Source organism: Elaeis guineensis, chromosome 11 (genome assembly GCF_000442705.2).
Source record: "Elaeis guineensis isolate ETL-2024a chromosome 11, EG11, whole genome shotgun sequence".
NCBI classification, from domain to species: domain Eukaryota; kingdom Viridiplantae; phylum Streptophyta; class Magnoliopsida; order Arecales; family Arecaceae; genus Elaeis; species Elaeis guineensis.
Genome location: NC_026003.2, coordinates 103,267,469 through 103,285,756, shown reverse-complemented (window position 1 = coordinate 103,285,756; position 18,288 = coordinate 103,267,469). Strand labels below are relative to the sequence as shown.

General features: G+C 40.0%; 1 protein-coding gene across 1 annotated transcript; it reads right to left on the bottom strand.

Annotated features, from left to right (window-relative positions):
- Nucleotides 1–8,845: 8,845 nt before the first annotated feature.
- On the bottom strand, nucleotides 8,846–16,778 carry LOC105053643 (protein NRT1/ PTR FAMILY 8.2). Its single transcript, XM_073246227.1, has 4 exons — nucleotides 16,612–16,778; nucleotides 16,301–16,518; nucleotides 14,483–15,072; nucleotides 8,846–9,945 (listed from the first exon to the last, which is right to left on the bottom strand). Exons 1-4 carry the CDS (start codon nucleotides 16,742–16,744, stop codon nucleotides 9,093–9,095), a joined length of 1,794 nt encoding a protein of 597 aa, XP_073102328.1. The 5' UTR covers nucleotides 16,745–16,778; the 3' UTR covers nucleotides 8,846–9,092.
- Between the last annotated feature and the right edge of the window lie 1,510 nt (nucleotides 16,779–18,288).

Sequence of the window (18,288 nt, the reverse complement as noted above, 5' to 3'; positions counted from 1 at the left end):
CCTCGAGATTTTGATCTGTCCTTTGACTTATCTCGAGTCCTCTCCTTAGGCCTTCCTTGCCTCTCATTAACAGCAAGTACCTCTGAACTTGGGCTTTCTTTCTATAGCCTCTCTCACTACTCATTAGACCTGAGAACCCCAACCACCTCTTCGAAGTTCAAGATCTCTTTTCTATATACCAATATAGTAATGAGATCATCATAAGAAACAAGCAATGAACACAATAATAGAAGAGCTCTATCCTCCTCATCGATCTTCACATCAATGCTCATGACCTCCGAGCAAACTTGATTGAATTTTTGGATGTGAGCAATCAAATCTCCTCTTTTGGACATCTGCAAACTATACAACTGTTTCTTCAACCACAGCTTGTTTGTCATATTCTTACCCATATACATGTCCTCCAGCTTCTTTCAAAGTCCCTTCAATGTGATTTCTGTGCTTATCTCAAGTATAACTTTATCAGCGAGGCACATCCTGATTATGCTAAAAGCTATCTCCTCTAACTCCTTATCTTCAACAAAGATCTTTTTCAATCTTTTTCGAATCAAGATCTTGTAGATCCTATTTTATAACAATAGATCCTTCATCTTTTGCATCGAAAGACTGAAGTTATCCTTACCATCAAACTTTTCAAAGTCTGCCTTAATGGTACTTGATGCCATCCATATAGATTTCAAGAAGCACATACAAAACAATGTACACAGTATTCTAAGGCAAATCTGTTTAGCACTTTACCACGATCCAAATGCAACTTTGATCTTTCCTCCACTAGATCTAACTCCAGGGCTTTGATACCAGATATTGGGATCTTTTTTTGCTGTGACTTGATAGCGAAACCAGCAATAAAGGTCTAAAAAAATCGTTGATGACAGATCTATCAAACCCTAGAAAGCCCTAGGGCTTAGAAAAGAGAAGAAGGGCAAGAGAGAAAGAGAAAGAGAGAGATGATTAGGGAGAAAATGGCTTCTATTCAAACTCAATCAATCACATACACAATACAATGTATATATATTCGAGTCAATGTGATCCAACCCCAAAACTCTCATGGCTAATCCAATGTGATGCACTTTCCAAGCCTATATACACCCATGTCTCATATGCACACACCTATTGGATTTAATTCCAATCCAATCCATACATTAGCCCCTTAAGACCTTACAAACCAAGGTCATAAGTTCTAGGATCAAATTTGATTCTAGACCCAAATAGAATCTCATGCAGCCTTTGTCCGATATTGAGTCGGCTCAATCTGAAACTGAGTCAACTCACCTTCAACTGAGTCAACTCAAACTCAGACTAAGTCGACTCATCTGCATGTCGATCTGAAACTTTCAAAATACAACCTTCTATCTGAAACCTTCTCTGAGATATAGTCAATCCAGATTGAGACTGGATTGACTCACCTGCTACTTAGTTAACTCAATCTCAGTTTGAATCGACTAACCTACAGAAATATTGCTATCTTGGTTGAAACTTCTGCTGGCTTGCTCCCTTGACCCCTTTGCATCTTTTCACCTATTTTCAAAGCTTCGGAGTACCACACATGAGCTCACATATAGATTAGCCCCCGCTTCTTAGTCATTGAGATCTTCAGCTTGCTAGTTGTAAGAGTTGATGACTATTCTAAAAAAATTATTTTATCAATTGATTATCAAATTATATTATTGATAATATATTCGAAGATTCTTCGAGTTCCATGGCCGAGGTAAGGAGGTCCCATCCAATTGCTTAAGACGATAAGTTTTCGATCTGACGACTTCATCCACTTGATAGGGGCCTTCTCACTTTAGATATAGTTTTCTACATTCTGTAGGTTAGGAGACTTCGGCTCATCATAGGATCAAATCGTCAGCTTTGAATTTTTTCTTCCGAATGTGGGGGTTATAGTACTATGACACCCTTTACTGATAGACCACCTTCCACACTCATGCTTTCTCATAAACTCTTTCGAGTAAATCTAGGTTGGTATGAAGCTGTTCTACATTACTCTGATCATCATAGCCCTCGATTCGATGTGAAGAAAGTTTGATTTTTATGAGAATAACAGCTTCTGTTTCAAAGAAGAGATTGAAAAGAGTCTCTCCTATGGGTGTCTTTTAGGTGGTTCGGTAGGCCCAGAGTATACTATGTAGCTGATCCACCAATGCTTCTTTAGCTTGAACAATCCTGACCTTTAGTTTCTACAAAAGGATACAGTTGTTACCTCAGCCTCATCATGGCCTGCAGATGTCCCATTGAAGTAAAGTGTTGGGCAATATCGTCGCTTTGACAAAACTTAGCGAATTTGAAGTCCGAGAACTGACGTCCATTGTCGGTGATCAACACTTGCAGGAGACCGAATAGGTAAATAATAAATTTCTAAACAAAGTCCGTTACCGTAGCTTCGGTGATTTTGGCTAAGGGCTCGCTTCTACCCACTTGATGAAATAATCGATGGCCACAAGTAAAAATTTTCTCTGACTTGATGCTGGTGGGAAGGAGCCTAGAATATCTATTCTCCACTGTATGAATAGCCAAGGAGCAATTATCGGGTCTAGCAGAACAACCGATTGGTGCTGATTATTAACATTCCATTGACATCAATCACATCGCTTGGCGAAGTCAGCTGCATCATCCTGCATCGTAGGCCAGTAGTAACCATATCGAAGTATCTTGTAGGTCAGTGACTTGCCATCTAGATGGTTTTCACATATCCCTTCGTACACCTCTCAAAGGGCATACTTGGCTTCAAAAGGATGAAGATATCTGAGAAATGATAGGGAGAAGGATCTTTTATAAAGCTTGCCTTCATAAAAAGTATAATGGAAAGCTTGATATTTGATCTTCCAAGCCTCTTTAAAATCTACTAGTACTCCATCTCATAGGAAGCGAATGAAGAGATCCACCTAGCAAGGTTTGTTATCAATCTGCAAGACTGAAACCGGCTCTTCAGTGCTGGACTTCTTCAGAATCTCAAAAAATGATTTCTTAGGTAGATCTCCTAGGGCCGAAGTTGTCAGTTTGGATAGTAGGTTGGCTCTCTAATTTTTTAAGTGAGATACCTGTTGAATGGCGAAATCAACAAATGTCGAGATTAGATCCTTCAATTTTTGGATATATTTTTTCATGTTCTCCTCTTAAGCTTCGAAGTCTCCTTTCACTCATCCTGCTACTAGCTGTGAATCGATGTAAATCCTCAGCTTCTGCACTCCAAGATCCCTTGCAATTCTCAGTCTGACAACAAGAACTTCATACTCAATCTCATTATTTGTGGCTGGAAAGTCAATCTCAAAGCATATTCTATAACAAATCCTTTAGACCCATGAAGTAACAGGCCTGCTCTCGATCCTACAGAGTTCGATGATCCATCTACATGCACTCTCCAAAGATCATCTGGTCCCTCTGATAGATGTTTCACCGATGCATCTTCTTACTGAGTTGGCCTTAGCATTTTTAGATCTTTCGAGATAGTGCATTCCATAATAAAATCTGTCAAATTCTGAGCCTTAAGAGAGGATCGAGTTTCGAACCTTACCTCAAACTCTATAAGTTCAATCGCTCATTTCGTCAGTCATCCAGAAGTATCAGACTAGTGTAAGACTACCTTGAGTGGTCGATCAATTAGCACTACAAGGGAATGTGCTTGGAAGGAGGATCGAAGCCTTCGGGCTATGATAATGAGGGCGAAGATTAGGTTCTTTAGTCTGGTGTATCTGGTCTCTGCATTATGCAAGATCTGATTGACATAATAGATCGATATTTGGACTTTATCTCACTCATAGACCAACACCGTGCTTATGGCAGTTGATGAGACCATCGGGTATAAGTAGAGTTCTTCATCAAACTTTGATTTGTTGAGGAGTGGTGCAGAACTGATATAACTTTTCAACTCCACGAAGGCGCACTAGCATTCTCCGATCCATTGAAAGTTCTATGATTGTTTCAAATTTTGAAAGAATGAAAAACAGCATTCAGCCGATCTTGAGATGAATCGATTTAGTGCTGCCACTCTACTTGTGAAATGCTAAACCATCTTTATAGTCTTTGGTGGGCCCATCTCTTGTATGGCTTAGATCTTCTTAGGATTAATTTCTATCCTCTGACTGGACACCATGAAGTCTAAGAACATATCCGAAGTAATTCTGAAGGCACACTTGACTGGGTTTAACTTCATCTAGTACTTTCTCAGAGTAGCGAAGATTTTTTCGAGGTCCTCTACATGGATTCGTGAGGTTCTGCTTTTGACAAGCATGTTGTCCTCATAGATCTTCATATTCTAACTTATCTAATTCTTGAAGATCTTGTTCACAAGATGCTAATAAGTTGCATTTATATTTTTTAGGCCAAAAGCCATAATCTATAATAGAAGAGATCCTAGTTAGTAATAAAAGTGATTTTCTCCTCATCTTTGAGTGCCATCCAAATTTGATTGTTTTCAGAAAAAGCATCCATGAAAGTGAAGAGTTCTTGCCCGAAGTGGCATCCATAAGCTGGTCTATCGAAAATACAAAGTAGTTATCCTTCGGACATGCTTTATTAAGTTAGTAAAGTTGATGCAGATTCGCCACTTTTCATTCATCTTTTTCATCAGGACCACATTCATAATCTAGCTTGGATAGATCATTTTTCGAATGAAGCCTGCATCAAGTAATTTATCCACCTCTTTCGCTATCATCTTCTGTCGTTCGAGAGCGAAGCTTCTTTTCTTTTGCTTGATGGGCCGATGGTTCAGATTGATATTTAATCAATGCGTCATCACCTCCAGATCAATACCTGGCATATCAATTGGGGTCTAGATGAACACGTCTGCATTTTGCTGCAAAAAGGAGATGAGATATTTTTTGGTTACCTGATCGAGGTTTGACCCGATCTGAACAATGTGCTCCTAATTTCCATCATTCAATGAGATTGTCTCAAGGTTTTCCACTGACGTCTCACATTCTTCAGTTAGTTCATCTCAGATGTCCAGTCCGTCAACTAGATAATTAAGCTTAAGAAGATCTACACCATGAAGTGTGATTGTGTAGCACTGTCGCGCCAAGGCCTGGTCTTCTCTGATTTTGTCTGTTTCGAACTTAGTTGGAAACTTCATCTTCAGGTGATAGATGGACACCACAATCTGAAGTGCATTAAGTCCTGAATGTTCAAGGATGGCATTGTGGTTGATGGTGTCCGAACCACCAAAAAATCTGCCTGAGCACTGAATCATCGAGGAGATCATTCAGCCACTACAGAGAGAGTTATGACTCCTTCAATAGACACTGCATCTCCAGTAAATCTCATAAGAGAGGAGTCCAGTCGTCCTAACCGTTCAGGAGAAATGCCCATTTAGGAGAAAGTATCATAAAATAATACATCTACTGAGTTTCTATTATCAATCAAAATGTATGGTACATCATAGTTTGCAATGTTTAATGATAAAACCACCGCATCATTATACAAGAATTGAACTCCTATAGCACTTCCTCAGTGAATGTAATAGATTCTTCAGTTTTCACTTCTTGGCTGGTTCGACTGACTCATCTGCTCGGCTTCGGTGCCCTCCAGTTATTGTGTTTATTAATCTGACGAAAGGTCAATCCCCAGAAGTTTCTTCTAACTGCTGTTTAGATGGATGAGGCGACCTCTGTCATTCTTTCAGCTACTCCTACCGATGTCTAATGAACCGATCTAAGCGTCTACACCAAATATGCTCCTCGATTTCATCCCGAAGCTGAAGATATTCTTCGATGTTGTAGCCATGGTCACGGTAGTAGAGACAATACTTGTTAGAATTTTGATGATTTGGATGGATCCACAACTTTCTTGTCTGACTGATCCAATCCCTAATCTCCATACCTAGGCTTGGGCAGCATTCAACGGTGTGTAATTTGTCAATCTCCTAGGCGAAGAGGTACATCACTTTCCTCTCAAGGAATTCCTTTGTTGGGGGTTCCATGGGGGAGTTCAGGGCCTCTAATGTCTGGGTGGAAAGCGAGCGTTGTGAATCCCTTGGTGGAGACTTCATCTCCTCTTCTTTCCTCTTCTCTCCAGCAGCCACATCTATCGGGGGCTCATCTTTAACTACTTCATCGGTCCATGCGTACTTCTCTGTCCTAGCCAACATATCAGTGAAGTTGCAAGAGTAGGTCTTCTTCAGAGAATACCAAAGATCGTTCTTCAGAAGTCCACCCTTCATGGCTGTCAGAGCGATTGATTGATCTAGATCATGAACCTCCAGTACAGCCATATTGAAACAACTAAGATAGGATCGATCGGATTGACTCTCCCTCCTTCTCTACTTGATGTTGATCAGAGAGTCTGATCCTCTCTGCTACCTCCTGCTGCTGACGAAGTGACCCATGAATAAACCATTCATTTGGCCGAATAAGTGGATTATCCACAGCTTCAGGCTTGAATACCAGTGTCATGCTGTGCCCTTTAAAGTAGATGGGAAAACTCGATAGAGGGCAGCATCGGTAGCTCCATGAAAGAGCATTAGGGCCTTAAAACTTTTTAGATGGTCCACAAGATTAGTAATCCTATGGTAGCTTTCTAACTATAGCATTTTGAATTTATTGGGGAGTGGCTCCTGCATGATTCGGATACTGAAGGGCAAATCGATGTGGAATCCATCATCCTGTACCAAAGCCTGGTTGCAAAGTACCTCAATCTGCTCATTTATCTTCCAAAGTTTGCGGTTGATATCTGCATCTCGGATAGTGCAGTCCTCCGAATGCTGCGAAGGAGATCACTGGCTTGGGGTCGAGTCCTACCTGAAATAAGAACTCGGAGACTGCTGCCTTCTCCATTCTAGACTTCGGGACCAGTTATGGCGAATCTGTCTCCCTTGCTCAGGGCTTTGTGGGGAGATCTGCGGTTGTTCCTACAATGGCGATGCAAGTTGCTGTACAGGATTGGCTGATTACGGCTTTGCCACTGGTGCAGCATTGGTCAGCAACGCTGCTGCTACCACTTAGGGATGGCAATGTAGGGGGGATAACCCGTGAATCCAACCAACTCCAACTCATGATGGGGTGGGTAAATGGATCGACTAAATGGGTCAAAGGGTGGACCAGGTCAAAAATTAATAAATCCGCTGGTGAAATAGAGCAGGTCAGGGTTTGCTCTTGTCCTGTCCCGCGAACCCTCTCCAAATATATAAAAAGTCTCAAGTACCATAAGTTATATATATACATAATATATCAACACTGTTGGATCTTTTTATTATGATTATTTTATAATAATATAGAGATGTAAGAATTTTGATAAGAAATTTAGTTATAAGATAAGATCTATCAATAATAAAGACATATAATATGTCAGGGGCAGATTGGGTTAGGGCGCAGTGAGTTGGGTTGGGATGGGTTGGAGTGGGATATATTGGAAAAAAACAACATCAATAATAAAAATTTAAATTTTATAAATTTATTTATGTTTAATTGAATTTTTATGGAGCAGGTCAAGATCCAAGTTTTTAAAAATATAAAGATTTGGATCAAGTTTATAAAGCAGAATGGATCCATGTATCTAACTCATGGAGCAAGTCACGAAAAGGGCCAATCCACTCCAAACCTACCCCATTGCCATCCCTACTGTGCTACCGTCGGTGCAACATTGATCTGCTATACTGGTGCCATCACCATTGGTGCAGCATAGAGTTGCTGCATCGTCTGGATGACGGTGGTCAAGATCTATACCTGCTGAAATAGAAGGTTGAATTTCTTTGCACTGACGGCCACCATTGATGGTGGATTGAAGGAACCTCCTGAAGTTGTGTCTAGACCTAAGGGTTGGCCATGTTCTCCACCACCCAGGAGATGGTGGTGTTGGATCACCGAAAAGATGTTCTGGTGGGGCCACGATCTTGATTTTCTGCTCCTTCTCAAAATCGGATCAAGTAGACTCTTCTTCTAGTATCAATCTATTACCGCTGAAATTTAGATCTCGATCGAAGTAGCTGAAGTGGTAGCACGTCTTTCTTGAGGAATGACCTACAAAGCAAGTCCTGGCCGGAGTTGGCTCTGACAGAGACCTTCTGATGCTCAAATCAGATCTCAGGAAAGTAGAAGAGAAGGAGCGTTTGAGAGAGATTGTTCGTGCATATCTTAGGGGTCCCCTCTGGGCTTGTTTGTAGATGATGGCTAAAAAGCCATTTCAAAAAGTTTGTCTAATCGATTTGGACGTGACATGGCTAGATTTTCATTTGAGATATTTGGGACTGCATAGTTATGCTTGCCTTATCTATTTCGGAGCCAGCTATGTTGTCACGGACACTTTGAATTTGAAATAAGGACGCAAGTAAGATCAGGCTGGCTTCGATTGAAGAGACTTCGAAGTGGTCTGATGCATATGAGCACCAAGGAAGGAGGCGACTGGGGCCAGTTGTGCCCACTGGAATAAGGATCGGTAGCCCGAAATATACCTGCTGCTGAAGTTTGAGATTGATCTACTCAGATGTTTAGCCTGCTGTGGAGATTAGGATCGATTGGTAAAGTCTTAGTTATAAGCCAAGGTCAAGACCAGTTGGAATCTGATGTTCCACTTAGAAAAATTGTCGGAAAGCAAAGATCAATAGGGTCCGAAGTTAGGATCGGGGAGGTCCGAAGTTATACACTAAATAACCTCTTTTGTAGTCCTCCCCTGGTTCGGGGAGGCATATCTATCTCTGAGATCAGACATATTCATCTCCTACAGTGCTGTAGCATCGGCCCTTTATGCTTCCTCTTGTGCCTTTTCATTGATTCATGTTTTTGGTCTGGGTGACAGATTATCTCTTAACATAGTTTATATGTGAATTTGAAAATCAGAGCTAAGAAAAATGAGTAAAAAGAATAGAGAAGGTTCAGTTAAGTAAATAATGTCATTCCCGCAAGCAAATATATGTCAGTACTAATTATCCTCCCACCATCCAATGTAGCTTTCTTCTAGCCTCATAGCCTAAAATTCTAGTACCATGACCTAATACATTATATAAACTAAGCCAAGGATAAAACGCAATGAACTGCATCGCAGTCAGATGTATACAAAACAAAATATGGTTTAAACTACTACGAGTCTTCACGTCTCGGGGAATATTATACATGATGCCAAATGATCAACCTGAATCCAAAACATTATGTCAATGGAGATCATGGTTCCACTTTAGATTTCTCATCGGCCTCATCCTTTATGACCACTGCATCCATCACGGTCCCATAGGACTCATCCTTTCCCCTGTAAAGCCTAGCAACCACCAGATACCCAAAGAAGTTGACCACATTGATACCACACAACACCCAGTAGAAGTAGTCCAGCCGGCTCTGGTTGAGATTGTTTCTAAGCCACCCCTTCTCTACTCCTCCCGTAGTTCTCTCAACAATCTTCACGAAAGCAGTGCTCAACCAGCTCCCAATGCCGATCTCACTGAGGAACATAGCACTGCTAAGACTTCGAGTCCCATCGGTGGCCTCGTCGTAGAAGAACTCCAGTTGGCCTACATATGTGAACACTTCAGCGCTGCCCATGAGGAAGTACTGAGGTAGTAGCCAGAACACACTCATGCTCGTAGGGTCGGCATGGTCTCGTCGCTTCTTCTCGATCACAGCAGCGGAGATGAAGGCAAAGATCGATATGAAAAGGCCGACTCCCATGCGTTGGAGGGAGGTGATGCCACGGCGATGGCCGGTGAAGCGGCGGAGGAAGGGGACAACAAAGCCCTCGTAGATGGGGACCAGGAGGAGGGCGTTAATGGCACCGAAGACGGAGACCGAGCCTGTAGGGATCTCGAAGTGGGAACCGAGCTTTCGGTCCATGATGGTGGCCTGGCTGATGAAGAAGGTGGAAAGCTGGGCGAAGGAGATGGAGAGGGCTATGGTGGAGGCCCATACAGGGAGGACTCTTACGAAGCATTTGAACTCCTCTACTTGAGTGACGGTGCAAAGCCTCCATCTGTTGGTGCCAATGTCTTTGGTGTCAGTGACAACCGCTGCCTTGTCCAAAAACCTAGCAGCAATGCATTAAGTTCAGGTTAGGGACGTTAATTAAGGAGTTAGGATTATATTGGTGCAGAAAATTGGTGATGTTGTCTTGTATGTATTGAGTGCTGTTGGGTGATGTAACAATTGTTACCAAAGGGGTGTGTTAGAATAGATACTGAGACAAGCAAGATACAAATAGGTAGTAGAAATTCTTCTTAGTAGAAATAACAAAGAACCTCATATGAAACCCAGGTCAATCAATATAAAGGAACCTTGATTACGTATTTTGGCTCGGATTTAGTGTTATATATCTCTAATGAAGCGCATGAATCTGTAAGGACTTGTGAGGGTGTTTTAGTCTGACATAAATTGTATGCTGGAAAGATATTAAACATTTATACAACATCAATTAATCTAAACAATAATTTCTGGCTAGCTTTAATTTTTAGATGAAGTTGTGAACCATTATAAATGGTATCAGGATGGTCCTCGTCCATGGCTCATGTGCACTAGGGGCACTGTTCGTTATCTTTTTGGATAAGATCTTGGATCGTTACAATATCAGCTGATCAACTAATTTTTTTGATGTAACAAAAAAAAAAAAAAATTTGAACTCCTAAATTATCAACAAAAACAAATCAGTTCCTTAACTATAAATTTAAAAAGGTATAATTTGCATAGGGTCATCTAATAATTCAATATTGATCCATACCAAATGACTTCAGCTTGGATTAGACCAATTTATTTCAGGTCTCTTTCCATACCAAAAGCAAGTCAATCTAATTCACCTATAACCTTAGCAGTAGACCACCGAATCCATTGTGTCTGTCCCATGTTCGTTATAAGCACTTGAGCCACTTCTATAGATATAAGAATTTCTCATAATTTGCGAGAGACCAAATGATACATCCCATAAATTTTGATATGAATTTGAATCACCTTCATCTAACAAAATTAAGGGGCATAATAACAAAAAGAAGAGGCCAAATAATCAGGTGTCCAATAGCCCGGAAACTGTAAAAAGGAATTTTTCTACAAGTTCTTTGTTACCATCCCTTATGTGCCAGAGAGTTTTCTTAGCTTGATGTAAGAACTTAACAAGTCTTTGTCAGAATTGTCCATGAGCTCTAAAGGAAAATACTCATGGCATACTTAAATGAGCTGACTGAAACGGAAAACCATGTGTCAACCAACCATTTCGTACTTGAATCCAAATGTTCAATACGTAACCAGTTTCTACACAAAACCCTCAAGTTATATATTTTTCTCCTAAAACAAAACTATTTAGTTTGCAGGCCTTCACCAAGTTTGTGAAAGCCAGGCCAAAGTATATCTAGTTGCAAGCAGAATAAGCAATTCAGGAATAATTTATGGTATAGGTACAGCAGTACTGAGAGTCAGAGAATAAGTATAGACAGGGACAACATGAAATTGATGTTTTGAATAAATTTTTAATCTCCATGTAACCATTAAAAGGTACCAAAATAAAATTATTATATGATACTACTTTTTGAATAAAAAGGAAAGGATTCTCCTGCTTTTTTAAAATTACACTTTTTATAAGAAAGAGCTGTTTTTGCCTTTCCACTAAGCAACAGGGATCAAACAATTGGCGTAACTCTATTTCGGTGTACCTAAAGAACCACCCATCCCCGTTATCCTCTCTTTGACCATGTTGTTAAGGATGAGCAGTCTCGCTCCCATGGACAACTTTTTGGGAGTACTTCCATGGATAACACAGAATAAGACCCTTCACCATTGTGTAATTCCTTCCAAACCATATCTAAAATTCCAAAATGTAACAATAAATTAATTTCAAGAGCTTCCATGAATGGCATGACATCCTCTGGATTACCAATACAGCATCTTTCCATAAATCCATACAAAACTAGTTTTATCTCACTGGGATGGAGAAAAAGAAAAAAGAAAATGATTTCTAAAATCTTTGCCATAGAGTCTACGACAGTGGTTATTCGTAACTGCTATGGTAGGCATAACGTACAGCAATGTTATGAATAACCATCATCGTAGATTGGACATACAGCAACGATTATTTTAACTGTTACCACAGATCCAGCTATAGATCATGCCTACGCAGGGTTACGAATAACTGCTATTAAAATAATCACTACCGTAGATAAAAATTTTGTCATTTCATAATTTTGATCCAGAAATCGGATTTCAGTAATTTTTTTTTATTTTATATAATTTTTGAGATCTACGTGATGGCTACGATCATAATTTTATGAAAAAATATCGTTTTACCCCTCAAATTAGAGTTTTAAAAAAATTTAGTCGATACTTATAAATAATTTTGGATGATTACGTGAATCTATAATAGTAAAATCAATTTCAAATATATTTCACCATTTATTATCTAAATAATTATCATTAGAGTATCCTCACAAAAACTGTCTCGATCGATAGCCCTAGCTTTGTCGATCATTAAAATTTGATTTCGACAGTCTCAATCGACCGTGCAATGATATGATAGATAGAGACTACCGATGGATTCTAAAATTTACGATAATGATCCTGATGATATTTGTAATACACTATCAAAATTTTATTTCAATCAGACATTATTAGCATGGTCAATTTAGCACGAATGATTTTCGTCGTTAAATGAAAAATGGATGATCACAAGACCAATCGACGTCCGATTGAGATGATTTTTTGAATAAATGATCTTTGTTAGTACTTTAATCATTTGTACGGTGATGATCATAAAATTTAAACCGTGTGTATATATTGGAATTCACTTGAGCACATTTACAAAAGCACAAGTATAATTACTTAAAAAATTTAGGAATGAGTAGCATGCGACATATAGTTTTAGATCATCATATACGTGCAGTTTGAATTTTACGATCATCACCGTACAAATGATCAAAGTAATAGCAAAGATCATTTATCTAAAAAATCACCATTTGATCTTTTCATCACTCATTTTTCATTTAACTGTCCAAATCATCCCATGCTAAATTAACCATGATAATGATGTCCGATTGAAGTAAAATTTTGGTAGTATAATACAAATATCACTTAAATCATCATTGCAAGTTTTTGGATCCATCGATGGTCTCTATCTATCAAATTATTACGCTGTCGTTTGTGACCGTCGAAATTAAATTTTAATGACCGATATATCTACGGCTGTCGGATCAAGGCAATCCTTTGTAATGATACTCTAACTATAATTATTTAGATAATAAATGATGAAGATAGGCTTTAAATTTCAAAATTATATCATATTCAGAGAAAAATAATAAAAAATTATATTCTGCCTCTATAGCAGCGGTTGCATAATAACCACTGCTATAGGTCCATGGCAGCGGTTTACTAACAGCTGCGATATTGTACTTATGATAGCAATTAGGTATAACCGCTACCATATATCTACCTATGGTAGCAATTATCACCAACCACTGCCATAGATTGGACCTACGGCAGCGGTTACCGATAACCGCTGCCCTAGATGACCTGTAGCAGCGGTTATCTATAATCGCTGCGATACGTCCAACCTATAATTGATTATGATAGTCCTAATCGATTGTGGAAGAAATGAATGATTTGTATATAATGATTTATGTTTTCAACCGACTACAGCATGGACTTCAACATTTTGTGATCTCTCTCTCTACCCGAGCCCCGCCGCCGCTATCGCTGTCGCCGCCCGTCGGTCGCTGCCGCTGCCGCCACCCGCCGGCCCGACGAGCCTGCCCCCCACGGCCACTGCCCTGGCAGGCAGATCCGCCATCTGCCTCCTCCCGCCGGCTGGCCACCATCTGTTACCTACCGACCATTTTGACCGATGAATGGCTACGACAGCGGTTGAACTGCTATAACTATAAGGCAGCGATTGGACAACTGCTACCATAACCTCTATAGCAGCAGTTGCTATAGCAGTGGTTGCAAAACTGTTGCCATACTTTTTCATGGCAGCGATTTACGGCAGCGATTGGACAACCGCTGCCATAGCCTTTATAGCAGCAGTTGCTATAGCAGCAGTAGAAAAAATGTTGCCATATCTTTTTATAGCAGCGATTGAAATAATCGCTGTCATTTTTCTAAAAACTACTGTCATAGGTCTACGGCGATGGCCACGATGGCAACGATTATCCAACCGCTGCCGTAGGCTTTGACAGTAATTTTTTGAACTACGGCAGCTATTGAATCACTGCCTAATCCTATTTAATAGTAGTCAATAGCAATAGTAAAAATTATATTTGATTGTCAAGCTCTGTAGTCTTATTTTGTAGTAGCCAGCAGCAGCAGCAGCAAAGACTACATTTGATTGTCTTCCTCCGTTTAGTCCCGCTGACTGAACACTTTATCCTCAGCCCTTGAGTTCTTAATTTTTGATTTTATGTAAAACGACTTAAATATTTGCAAAATATAAGACAAAGTATATGCAATGGATTACAATTGAAGATAATGTGTAAAGACTAATCATCAACTGGTAATCAACCAAAGGAGCTTATGAAACAAAAACTTCTGAAACAGGAACCTGGAAAGTTTCGAAATAGGCACAGACCAGAGGAGAAAAAATGATACCAAACCTGTATTGGCTCGTGTGAGGCAGCTTCTGAGCACCAACTATATCCGACTCTTTGGTCTTCACCTCATACAGCTCCTCCTCGCTCACTCCTCCACTCGCCACCACCACCCCCTTTGCATGGTTCCGGCACGCCGCCACCATCACCTGCGCAAACCTCGTAAAAGCGCTACCCACCGGCCTCTGAAACCTATAGAATGGCGCCCCGGCAACAAGCACCAGCACCGACACCACCGTCGAGGCTGTCGGCACCCCAAATCCCCAGCCCCACCCCATCCTTTCCTCAACAAACACCATGAGTGTTATCCCAAGGAGGACTCCCATGTTGATGGCAAAGAAGAACCAGTTGAAGAAGGAGTACTTCTTGTGTGCCTCATTCTTGTCGGCCTCGTCGAACTGGTCGGCTCCGAAGGAGGAGACGCATGGCTTGATGCCCCCGGTCCCAAGGGCGATGAGTGCCAGTGCTGTGTAGAGGAATGCAGTCTGTTTGGAGGTCGCTGGCTTGCACACGCTGCCTGGCAAGCCCGGCACGCATGGTGGAGGCGGCGGGCGGAGGCTGTCGATGGATGCCGAGAGAGTCAGCAGTATCATCCCCTGAGACAACAGAAGAGATTGAGCTCACCATAACTATATCCATGTTAAGTTGGCAAAAGTTGCTAGGCCTTTTTATCCTAGTAGTTCATGCAGCAATGGTGAGGACTCAAGAAGTCTGATAGATTTCACTGCTTAGGATTCAACAATCTTTTTGAGAAGATCAGGACTCAACGATCAACAAAATTTTCCTTCAATAATTTGGAGGGGCTAAATGGTCTTACACAAAATTCTGGAAAAAAAATCTATCTTGATTTTTATTTCTTAACATCTCTAGATATTTATGAGATTTTGAGGAAACAGAAACATACTAGATAAAATAGTTTATTTAAATGTACTAAATATTTTGTAAAATTAAATGCATGGTTCTGAATTAAAGAATTAAGGATAAGAACCTTACCATTAGGTAAAGATAAACTAACAAGAATATGATGCTCTCTTGAGAAAAGCGAAGAATTTATTCATGTTTCATGTTTGTCTATTCGGAATGGTAACCCACTCTATCTTGTTTCTCTAGTTTCATGACCATTCATTTTGCACTTAACCAAGAATTTTTCATGTCAAGCTTTTGGGAAAGACACATGACCTGATGCTGGTGATCATGTGAATTCTGTTTTTATCTTTAGGTCATATCTAAAATTTTATTGAAAGGACTAAACTAAAAACAAAATTAGACCAGAGATTGAGGGATCCAAAATGCAAGTTCAGAAAAATATAGATAATTTCTTAAAAATAAAAACCATCTTAACCACTATTTTATGAAACTTAATTCTCTCAGAGCCAGAACCAAAATACAGAGTATGCTCCCTCCAAAATCCGAAGACACAGCGTGACTTGATGAACTTCTCTTTTATTTTCATTTATTTTACTTCTTTATTACTTCATGTACCAGTTCGGTGAGTACATTAAATTCTTCTATTTATTTTCCTCCGTCAATGCACTGGCAGCACCAGGGAATGGTGATCAGCCAGACCCCCGATCAGAGAGAGAGAGAGAGAGAGAGAGAGAGAGAGAGAGAGAGAGCTCCCTGTTGATGGAATGGACTGGCACGAGTGAGCCAAATAATGGCACACTGAGGGAGACAGGCAAAGAGACAGGCGGAGATTAAATACATTTTGCTACAGTGCTCTTCAAGCCGTCCACATGATAACTTTGATGCAATAACAAACCCCTCCATGTTCCTCAACAACCAATCAAAAATCAATACTTGCACAAAAAATTAGAACCATACCACTGCATAGATGCATGAAAAGATGACAATGGTCAGGAACCGGCCAAGGTAGGCGTCGGCAAGGAATGCGCCGAGTATGGTGAGGACAAAGGCCGCCCCAATCCAGTCGGTGGTGTGGGTGGCGGCGTCCGGCAGCGACTGGTGCATCTCCCTCACCAAGTACGTCACCATGTTCACCGCTATGGCATAGAAGGCCATCCTCTCCGCCACCTCGTTCACTAGAAACAATTCATTGACAACTACATCAGAGCCTCAGACTAATCATAATACTTCTTCTTAGCTAGAAGGATTCGAAGTTCATTTTTTTTTACCTATGATGAATGGAGAAGCTTTCCACCCTCCTGTCTTCCGCTTGTCGGCTGGCCTTCCTCTGATGTCGACGGAGCCGTTGCTCACCAAGTACTTGGTCATATCGTCGCCACCGCCGGCGGCTTCGACCTCCATTGCTGCTGCTTCGTCCTGTGAACGGAATGGAGCGGAGAGTGCTCTGATGTGGGATTTATTTAGGAGGTTGGCAGCAGGTAGCAGTTATTGCGGTGCGGTTGGGCGGCAGCTGTCCGGCTTTGGTTTGGTGTTCGGGGTGATCCTGGTGCGTTTGATACCGGAATTGGGCCAAAATCTAGAGAGCTAAATTGGTCAGCTTCTGTACAGGATGAGTTGGGTCGAGTCTGGAAACTATCAGAATTAATTCAGTGGGATATTACTATTAATTCAGCTTAGGAGTTAATTTTTCTTAAAAATATCGTGTACGGAAACGACAAGAATGATAAGTCCAGGCGTTGTCAAAACGCATCCATCTAGGTCCAATTTGCTCGGGTTCTGCCATTTGTTCATAAATCACTCTACAGGTACTACCTTTTCCCCTCAAAAATAAAAATAATACTTTTATTTATTGATATTTTGCATAAGGAGGAAAAATAATAAAAAGGCAGCAATCAAAAATGAAAGAGAGCATCCATCAAATTTGGATGTCAAGCATTAGTTCATACAACTCACCACCAAAAAAAGGAAAAGTTTGAATGTGATTACAGCTAGGCTTAACCAACTAAATCAGATTGCATAAATTTATTTAACACTTATCTATAAATTACGAACCATCAGAAAATAAATTAATTATACAAAAAAATTAATAAAATAAATCTAGTTTCCTAAATTGGTGAATGGTTTTGGTGTGTGGAAGAAAACATACTTCATCACTTCTACATAGGTTGGAGTTTGGGCCAGGTATTGTCTTATCATCAATTGATGGTTCATCACACACACACAGATACAGATATACATATAGATATATCCAAATGAGTCAGATTTTGATCAAATAGTCTAGGATATAGATAACTTCTCTTTTTTATGATGGGTTTAGGTCAGCAATGAATTGGCCCTAGCTGTTTCCACTAATTTCCAGCTTCTAAGTCACCAAAAATGCCTTTGTTTCAGTCCAGTTAAACAATCTGCAAGAATCTATAAATAACAAAATTTAAAAACTGTCATAAACAGGACAAACAATCAAAGCTTCTTCATAATATTCTTGTGCAGCTGTTGAATTTCTCAGATTGTAAAAGATTCTCTTTCGATTGAGAGTCATTTTCTCTTTTTCTTCAGATAAGGAGCCATTATTAGGGAATATCGCGGAAGATTTTCGGCTGATACCAAGATTAGGAATATCATAAAATATCAGAAAATATCAAAAAAATTTCTAGCCAATACATCATATTAAAAAATATCAGAAAATATCAAAAAATATCAGAGAGATTTCTAATCAATGTATCATTTTAGAGAATATGAGAGAGATTTCTGCCATGTGTATCAAATTATGGGATCTCAATTCCCTTAATCTTTGTACTGTTATGCATGTACACCGTCTCGGTGAATACAAAAATATACAATATATTGTAAGACAAATGTGAGAGATTATATGAGAGAGTTCATTGCATGCGAACAAATTAATATATAAACAGTGGTGCACATTGTACGTAAGAAAAAAAGTATAT

What these genes read in the sequence shown, in the direction of transcription:
- LOC105053643 (XM_073246227.1), bottom strand. Translation starts at nt 16,744, where the DNA reads ATGGAGGTCGAAGCCGCCGGCGGTGGCGACGATATGACCAAGTACTTG. An exon ending in TTTCATGCATCTATGCAGTG is followed by an intron (nt 15,073 to 16,300) that starts GTATGGTTCTAA and finishes CTGTTGTCTCAG; the next exon opens with GGGATGATACTGCTGACTCT. An exon ending in CCTCACACGAGCCAATACAG is followed by an intron (nt 9,946 to 14,482) that starts GTTTGGTATCAT and finishes CATTGCTGCTAG; the next exon opens with GTTTTTGGACAAGGCAGCGG.